This window comes from Phodopus roborovskii, unplaced genomic scaffold (assembly GCF_943737965.1).
Source record: "Phodopus roborovskii unplaced genomic scaffold, PHOROB, whole genome shotgun sequence".
In the NCBI taxonomy this organism is placed as follows: Eukaryota; Metazoa; Chordata; class Mammalia; order Rodentia; family Cricetidae; genus Phodopus; species Phodopus roborovskii.
The window spans coordinates 82076-92118 of NW_026125470.1; the positions used below are offsets into that span (position 1 = coordinate 82076).

The 10043-nt window shown below is 37.9% G+C and overlaps 1 protein-coding gene across 1 annotated transcript; it reads left to right on the plus strand.

Annotated features, from left to right (window-relative positions):
• The first annotated feature begins 446 nt into the window (after positions 1-446).
• Positions 447-1370, plus strand: LOC127215521 (olfactory receptor 2J3). Its single transcript, XM_051175937.1, has one exon. It carries the CDS (start codon positions 447-449, stop codon positions 1368-1370), a length of 924 nt encoding a protein of 307 aa, XP_051031894.1.
• Positions 1371-10043: the final 8673 nt, after the last annotated feature.

The following is a 10043-nucleotide window of genomic DNA, read 5'->3' on the forward strand; positions in this document are numbered from 1 at the left end:
AGAATCCAGTTGTGGATTCTGGACACTTCAATGGCATGATGTTTCAAAGTGTCACTTCAGCAGCTAGGCAGTACTAGTTTTATGTCATCACTAGTATGCTAAACGTATGTGGTTATGGAGGCATCAATGAGATTTATGTACTATAAAGTTTACTTTGTGATTAACAAGTAATTTATAAAGGGATAATCTAGAAAATGTAAGAAAATCTATTTCTCAACAAATATATCAACTACTTTTGCAGGTCATGTAACAGTCACTCATTTTATACTTTGTAGTTAGGCTTCTAGTGAATGAGATTCATTTGCTCAACTTACTGATTTTTCTTTTTGTTTCATAGCATATGCATTTGATGATGTTTTATACTCTTCAGTCAACAACTGTAATTATTCCCCTTAACACTCAAGTTTTCTTAGAAGTAAAGATAAAACAAGAGAATGTAAATTAGTATGGAAAACATCAATGCAAGTTCTGAAGGGTACTTCATTCTTCTGGGCTTTTCTAAGTGGCCTCACCTGGAAGTAGTTCTCTTTGTGGTGATCTTGATATTCTACTTAGTAACACTGACAGGAAACCTCTTCATTATCATCCTGGCACACTTAGACTCCCACCTGCATACACCCATGTACTTCTTCCTATCAAATCTTTCAGCCCTGGATATCTGCTACACCACTAGTTCTGTCCCTCAGCTACTATTTAATCTCTGGGGTCCAGAGAAGACAATATCTTATGCTGGTTGCATGTTCCAACTCTATTTTGTCCTTGCTTTGGGTACCACAGAGTGTGTTCTTTTGGTGGTCATGTCGTATGACCGATATGCAGCTGTGTGCAAACCCTTGCATTATTCTGTTCTCATGAATCCTCGTTTTTGTCACATACTAGCAGCAGCCTCCTGGGTATGTGGCTTTATGGATTCAGCACTTCATTCTCTCTTCACTTTCTGGGTACCTCTGTGTGGACATCACCAAGTGGATCACTTCTTTTGTGAAGTGCCAGCACTTCTCCAGTTATCCTGTGTTGATACTCGAGCTAATGAGATGACTCTCCTGGTTGCCAGCTCTATTTTTGTTCTCATCCCACTCATTCTCATAGTCACTTCCTATGGTGCTATTGCTCAAGCTGTCCTAAGGATGCATTCAAACACAGGATTTCAGAAAGTATTTGGTACATGTGGAGCCCATCTTATGGTTGTATGCCTCTTTTTCATACCAGCCATGTGCATTTATCTTCAGCCTCCAACAGAAAATTCTCAAGATCAAGCTAAGTTCATTGCCCTCTTCTATACTGTTGTCACACCTAGCCTGAACCCTCTCATTTATACTCTAAGAAACAAAGATGTCAGAGGGGCAGTAAGGAGGCTAATGGGTCAGTAGTACCTTGAGTATTAGTGACATTAGCAGTGTGATAGTACATCTCTTCCCCAAGGTAATACAGTCCCTCCATTGTCCAATCACCTTTCCACTCAAGCAGTGAGACTTGTTTATATGCTCTCTCAGACTCATACAGTATTACAATGGATATAGTATAAATAAACATTATCTTCCTAAGACAGTGTTTGTTGAACATAGCCTTATTAAAAATCAGATTTATAAAGCAGCAGTTTTATACTCAAATTATAACTGTAATGAATACAAATTTATTTAGTCTGATATGCAATTTGCTGTATTGGTTGAGAAAAGATCTGTTTTTAATTCCTAATGACTAAGACATTATAATTTAAAGTCTTCATAATGTAGTTTTTAATCTTTTACTTTCTGTAGAGAACATTTTTAGTGTTGTGCCCTTTGTTTAAGGAATATTAAATGTCTGATACATTTGTCCCCTTTATAAACAAATGTCAGAAGGAATTTTGTTCCACATTTTTTATATTATAGTATGAGAATTAATATAAATTCATAAATTACAATAAGGCTAACTCAAGTACATGCAGATTTACTTGTACATATGGTTTCCTGGGATGCAATGTCAAGCAGTATTATAGAAGGTTGATCATTGTACTATTAGCAATACATTATTTTCTAAAGATTATTTTCTTCAATTTAAAAATATATTTCTCTTCTGTTTTTGCTTTGTAAAATATATAGTCCTTTTTATCTAAATAGATGTTTTCCATTGAGATATTACTTAATTATAACTTATATGATATTGAAAATCAGGCACATTTGTACAATACTCTCCTTAAACATATAGTCTTCTTGTAACCTAAAACAGTAATCAAAACACAAAGAAGAACACATAATTGATTTGTACTTTTCAAACCAGTGGCATGAATAATAAATTATAATTAAATAAATTATAAATTATGCCTTTGGTAACTAAAAAAATTAAAGAAAAGATTATGAGTGTGTTGTCTAGGTTCAAATTGTCTTTCAGTGACAAAATTTGGGTATGGGAAGCTGGTTCTGGGGGTTCATTGTTAATATTAACCTTGGAATCTCTGAGGTATCTGACTGAATAATCTAGGGCTACTTATTGAATTAAGGTATGCCTAACATACATGAGATAATTTTCAGAAATTTATCAGAAAGATAAAGTTTGAAATCAACCTTTCCCTAGGAAATAACAGAGCTTCTGTACAAAGAGATACCACCTTCTTTAGTCTGTGTGATTGTTTGAATAACAGTGGCCCTCAAAGGCTCATACATTTGAATGCTTGGTCTTAAGCACTGCTTAAGAAGGATTAGGGGATATGGGTTTGTTTAAATAGGTGTGGCCTTGTTGGAGGAAGTGTGTTACTAGGGGTAAGCTTTGAGGTTTCAAAAGCCTAAGCCAAGCTCAATGGCTTTATCATCCTTCTGCTTTTGGAGCTGGGTATAGAATTCTCAGCTCCTTCTCCAGCACCATGTCTACCTGAGTGCCACATACTCCCTAGTGTGATGAAATAAACTAAACTGCACACAATCCCCAATTAAATGCTTTATTTTTGTGAGCTGTCATGGTCGTGATATTTCATTAAAACAATAGAAACCATAACTAAGACATGTTGGTACCAAAAACTGAAATATTCCTGTGACAGGCCTGATCATGTTGTTGGAGGAATATGGGAGACTTGGGAATTTTGGATTTAGAAAAGTGGTTGGATACTTTAATGGAGGCTTAATGGGCCATCTGAGGAGGGGTATGAAAGACAGTGCAGAGAGCAATTTGGACTGTGGGGGCCCAGCTCAAGACATTTTAGAGGGGAAGACTATTAGTAAGTGGCCTACTCGCTATCCTTTTGAGTTTGTTTTGGTGAAGAACGTAGCTGTTTTCTGCCCTTGCCCAAAAAAGTATACCTGAGGCTAAGTTGAAAAGTCTTAGATTAATGGCTTGGGCAGAGGAGATTTCAAGACAGCCTAGTATTGACTCTGTCATGTGGTTATTAGTGGTCACTCTTATGCACATATATAAGGAAAAGGAGCAAACTGAGCAAGAAAAAAAGTGCAGAATGTATCCCTGGAAGTGTAATGGAGCTAAGTCCAGTGCTCAAGGAGGTAAAAAGCTCAAAGAAAAGCCAAATGTTAAATAGAATAAAGGGAGTGGTGACATCAGGGAAAGATTCCACCAAGCTATGTTTCTTATTTGTGAAAAGGTGTTAATGAAAATCTTAAGCAGTGACAGAAACCATTAACAGAAAGTTGACGAAGATGTAATTGAACCAGGAACTATTTCCAGCCTTGGCAGGCAGCAGAATTTAGCAACATAGACCAAATGGTTCTGGCTTTAGGGTTAAGGATACAAGAAAGGGGTTGTGGAATCTCCCTCCATGACTAAAGAAAATTACTGAGGTCAAGCATGTGTGACCCTGCCCAGGGGCTCAGAGAGGCCATTGCATGAAGCTATGAAGGTGAAGACTGGGTTATATTGGAAACCCCAAGATGTTGTAGATGCCAGAGCTATAGGATACCTGCTGAGGAAAGCTGTAGACTAGGTGTAGAGCCAGCCCAAGAAAGAAAAGAATGTTGTAGCAAAAAAAAAAAAAAAAAAAACAAAAAAAACATGAGAGTAGTTTATGATGAGTGCTTTGACAGCATATATGGAGATGCGGAATTTGGAATGTGCCCTGTTGGCTTTAGGTCTTTCTCTGGTCCAATATTTCCTCATTGTGTTCATTTACCTCCCTTTTAAAATGATAATGTATATTCTGTGCCATTTTATGTTGGAACTATGCAGTCTGCTTTTTTGATTCTCTTCCTGTTGCCTGAAGATCTGGATGTAGCACATCATGTCTGCCTGTGTGCTGTCACGCTCCCAGCCCTGATTATAATGAACTAAGCCTTGGGGAAGGAGCATACCATTTCCCTGTTACTGTGAGTTATGCAGTGTCTGTCTCACATTGAAGAAGGGGGAAATTTAGACTGTTCCTTTGATATGGAGGCTGAGCTCACACCCAAAAAACAAAGAATTTTAAAAGGCTTCAAAAAATTTGAAAAAAATAAAATACATGTCCAAGGACCCTACAACTCAGAAGCTAAGAACTGATCTCCTGAACATTATCCAAGAAAAGAACTTGGCACACTCTATTATCCAGAACTTTTCCTATGAGACCTTTCCAGCAGAAGATGTTGAGCTTCCTGAAAAGCCACCTGAATGACAAGGAGTCCTACCTCCTCAAGATGGCCAAACAGGCTTTGAAATCTGAATATTCTGCTTTAAGTACAGCGAAGGAAGAAAAGAAGCCAGTGGAGAAACCATCTAGAGATCCTTCAAGAGTATCCAACAAGTGGAACAGCCCTAATGGGCTTGAAGGAAATAAAGTTTGGATGGAAGAGGACCAGCTGTTTAAAGTTCAGTCACCACCAAAAGAAGTCAGCCAGTTTAACAGGAAAACAGAAGTCGACCATAGAAGAAAGCGAGTGGGGGAAGGCTGGAGCTGGAGTGCAGAAATATGGGGAAGGAAACTGGGTTATCATTTCTAAAAGTTACCCCTTTATTAACTGAACAGCTGTGATGATTAAAGACCACCGGTGGACCAAAAAAACAAACAAACAAACAAACTACTTGGCATGAACTGAAAAAGGCTCTCATTTCCACAGGATTCACAAGAACATGGTCTGAACAATAGTCACTGATGCTCTGATGTCTTTCAGAATCTAGATTGAGATGAGAATGTGGGTGACCTCTTTCTGTCCAGGGAGGGTCCTTGTATACTCCTATCACTGTTGTTGGAGGTGATGGAGCTGAGAAGCAAAGCCAAGTCTACCCTGTGTTTGCAGCAGAGGAGACAGGCACACAGCTCGTACAGTAAAAGACTATCATTAGAGTTTTTCTTTAGTGGTTTGCTTCAATTTGATCCCCAGCAATCCATAGAACCATCTCCTAAGAAATGATGGAATCCATTAGGAGTACTTATGACACCAAGACCTATTAAAACCAGCAATGTGAGCATTATCTGGAGTGTACTTAATCCTCATTGAAGTTTCAGCCTCCTAACTCAAGAACAAATGATCTCTGTGTGTTGAGCCCAGATGAAAGATTGTCAATCCTTGTGGAATTTGATTCCTTTGAAAAACTGTTTAGCCACTTGCATAATCAACCCTGGACCTAACTGCCTTGGCATTTGCTGTTAATGTATGCTGGACTATGTGGCAGGTTTATCCTCTACACTTCTCATGTAGTTGAACAAGTGTGGATTTTTTGTTGTTGTTGTTGTTGTTTTGTAAAATGGTGATTGTAGATAAGCTTAGCTCCCCATCCCATGTCCACCCCTTCTCAGCCTTTCCTTATGCTGGACTTTAAAGCTTAAAAGCAATCCTGGTTGAATACCTTACCTAACTCATCCTCTGTGAGATGGTTGCTCCCACACTTCCCTTGTTGTGCTATATTTGTGTCTTGTTCAGGAATCCAACATGCCCTTCTCGTTTTGTACAGTGTTGTGCTTGCTTTCTCTCAGACACCCTTAAAAACTGTCTTTTCAGCAAAATAAAGAAAACAACAATAAAATAAAAAAGAATTCTAAAATTATAGACAATGTGAATACTTTGTGAAAATTCCACAAAAATCTTAATATAAACTATTAGATTTCATAAATGTTAATAAGTCATTTATAATTTTTTATATAAAATAATATTCATTTTCGTTTTTGTGAAAAGTCGCAGAGTAATATATATCTATTACTAAGTGATTTGTGAATGTTTTCCAAAGAAAGAGTCTATGTTATGATCATAGACCAGAGGATTACCAAATGGAGATTTTTGTGAAGCTTGAACTATCAGAGGGGTCACTGGCAGTAGGACTATGATACAGCCTGGTACATGAGCTAGCTTGTTGAAGGCCATTCCTTAGGGTGAGATACCATGCTCAGAGGCAGTAAGACCATGATGATGAGCTAGTTTGTTGAAGCCCATTTCTAAAGGTAGGATGCCATGTTCAATCTTAATGAATGGGAGAGGGTCAGGCCATGCCCCAACCTATTGTGGCAGACTATGTTGATTCCTCATGGGAGTCCTTATCCTTGAGGAGGAGAGGACTGGGGGTGGTCTGGGGGTAGGTGAGGAAGAGTAGGAGGAAGCAAGGCTGATGGGAGGAGGTGAGGGGGAATGGGGTGAGAGAACTGTGGTTGGAATGTACAATGAAATCAAAACAATAAAAAGTGGAAAAGAAAAAAATACAAATTCTTTTTACTGAAGAGATAGCAGATTAAGTCAATGTTTGTCTCGTGGATAAATTTTCTCTAGGGCTGGAAGTCAGCATTACAAAGTTTAGAAAAACAGAAGTGGTAGCTCTTCCTAATTCTTGGTCCTGGCTGGCATTTTCTCATTCTGAGTTATGACTCATAAATTTACATTATCTAGTGCTCAATCAATACTTGAACTTCTTCAATTCCTAAGCTGAGACTGTACATTCCTTTGTCTTTTTTCTTTCTCCAGTGTAAATTGTGATGTCCTGATTGCTGTTCTCCTTGAGGACATCAGCATAAAAAGCTGTCTGTGTCTGCTTTTGACCCACTACACCAGGCTAGGAGAGTAGAGCTTGGTAGTCCCTGGAATTATCACTACCTATGAAGAGAGGGCTGTGAAGCCAGTAAATTATTCGTTATTAGCTAGAAGAAAAAACTAAGAGCACTCAGTATATCAGAAGAGGGTTCTTATCTAAAAACAAGTGGGGGTTTAGGAAAGAAGTTTTCTTTTACTTCCTTGACTAGATCATTAAAAGTATAATTCTCAAAGAAAAGACACCCTTCAGGGTTTTTGTTGATTGCACCATCTCCCAAGAGTTTTCTTTCTGTGACACAACAACACTGTTTAACTAAGATCAAACTATCACTAAGAAAATATATTCTCAGATATGTTTGCAAAAAAGACAAAGAGTTGTTTTGAATTTACAAAAATGTCCTACCTGAGTCCTCATTATACAAAGAGCTAAATTTTACATGGCGAGGGTCAAGAGTGATGCCACTTTAATTCCAATACTAAGGAGACAGAAGTGAGAACCTCTGTCAATATAAATATATTTAAAAAATAAATAATGAAATCAATAAACAAATGAAATAAATCTAAGGATATATATATATATATATATATATATATATATATATATATATGTTAAATGCAATGACTCTGATGCTTGAACTGTCACAGGTTTGTTACCTATGGGGTTTTTCATGGGGATACCCTGAAACAAGCATGTTAGCTTCTAGGGCTATATAGACTATGTATTTAAATTTAATGTGTGAGTGACATATAGACCTATGGAAATCAGGATACGCCAAGGGTTATAAACAAAACTGACAGTATAAATAATAATGAGATTAGTGAAGTGGGAAGTTTCTTGGAAACATTTTATTTGTAGTGGATGACTTCATATTTCCTAAACAAATATGTTTAATGTGTTTGAGCAACACTGATACTTCAATTCAAGTTAAGGCTAGGGGCTCAGTGCTAGAGTACTTATGAAGGGGTTAATGAGCTAAAAGCCCCAGGTGGCCTGAGAAGCTCTGGACAGGAAAGTTGGCTTCACTATCACCTGTGGGATATTAGGTTCTGGATACTTCTGATAAGAGGATCAGCATACCTCTTTGAATGGTATCTACCACTCTGAGACTGCAGAGAAACTGACCTGCATCTCGAAAATTCTCCTTGTCAGTCCTATAAGAATGTGAAGAACCCCACACCACGTGCACAAAATCAATATCTAACAATTTGCCTAGCATGAGATAGATTGAGGAAAGTGAGAGGGGTAAGAGACAGAAGGAGAGGGAGGAGAGAAAGAGAGGAAGAGTGAGAGGGAAAGAACACCATTGCTTACTCTCATGATATTTGTTCCACTATTGCACAAATATATCTACCTGTCTTGCTAGGCAGGTAGATATTGTAGCTCACAAGAGTCACAGCCGGACATGATTGGTGATGACTTCTTCCACACAATGAAGAGATGAAGCTTCCAGATCAATACTGGTTTTATTTCTCCATGTTCTATGATTCAAGTATGTGATGCCATCAGCAGTATGCTGTTACCATCAAGATCTGGAGGGTAAAAAAGAGCAATGACAATGGACTGTAATATTTGAGGGTTTGTGGGACCTGATTTGCCAAGAACTCCAATAGAGGTAATCCATTCCTGACATTGGACTTTTTGTTAGTCTGTGGTATCTTACTAGGGCATTGTTGCCCCATTATAGGATAATTACCTTAAAACACACACACACACACAGAGAGAGAGAGAGAGAGAGAGAGAGAGAGAGAGAGAGAGAGAGACAGACAGACAGACAGACAGACACACACATACACACAGACACACAGAGACACACACGCCAGAGGAATTATGAATATATTTAGAAAATTTCATGTGACCTTTTGAGCTCGTTAGTATTAATTATTCTTCCTCACATTCCTTCTATCTTGATCCCTACATTTGACCTTTTCTGTTTCATTGTTTCACTTTCCTCCCTTGTATCACTGCATTTTCTCCCTTTTTTCCTTAAAAAATTGATCATAAAACTAAACTGGGAGTTATCAAAAGATGAAATATGAATGGCTGAGAAGTATTTTTAAATTCTTCAATGAATCCCAGAATGCTCACTATCAGGAAACTTGTAGCCACTACATGTAGCACAGATCCAGTTTAATCCAAGTCCTACATCTGCTTGCCACAGACATCAACCTCCTCTTGATCCATCTCACCTCCCTGGGACTCTTCAGATCACCATAGGACATTCTCACCATCACAAGTGACCCAGAGGTTCAGAACCCTGCCAGCTGTCTGATTTGGAGCCTCCAGTTGCTTTATCTTGCCTTGAGACTCAAGCTCAAGACAGATTTAAAAAAAAATCAAAAAATGGAGGGGGGAGTGAGAGTGAAGTCCCACCTCTAGTTAAGGAGCTATTGGCGACTGATAACTGCTGGGAGGAGGACAGTCCATTTTCTTTAAGAGTGCAGCCGCTGATGGATTGACCACGATGTGGTAAAGACCATATGTTCTGCAGTACTTGTGTATCACAAACTGTAATTGATAGGTTTTTACAAAACAAGACAGATTGTTGGGTAGGCAGGGAAGAAGGAGACATGGTAGGGGGGTAAATATGATCCAAATACATTGTATAAAATTCTCAAAGAAACTGTTTTTAATGTTAAGCATACTGAGCCATCAAGGAAATGTAGATTAAAATGACTTAGAGACTTTTTTTAATTACCCCAGTTAAAACTGTTAAGGTAAAAATATGATGACAAATATTGCATAGGTATGGGGGAAGGAGAACATTTATTCACTGTTGGTGATAGTGCAAACTGATGCAGCTACTATGGAAATTACTGTAGACAATCCTCAAAAGTTTATATACATGATCCGGGGAATATACTCCTCCATGTTCATTGGTGTTATATTCAGAATAGCCAGGAAATGGAAGCATCCTAGATGACCATCAAGGGATTGGTGGATGAATAATAAAAATATTGTACATGAAAACAATGAAATAGTATTCAGCTGTTAAGAAGAATATTGTTTTCTTAATTTCACAGATAAAAGGGTGGAGTTGAAAACAACCATTCTGAGTGATGTAAAAGACACTCAGAAAGAAAAATGTCAAACATTTCCTCTTATTCATGGTTGTTAAATTTGAGTCTTTAGAT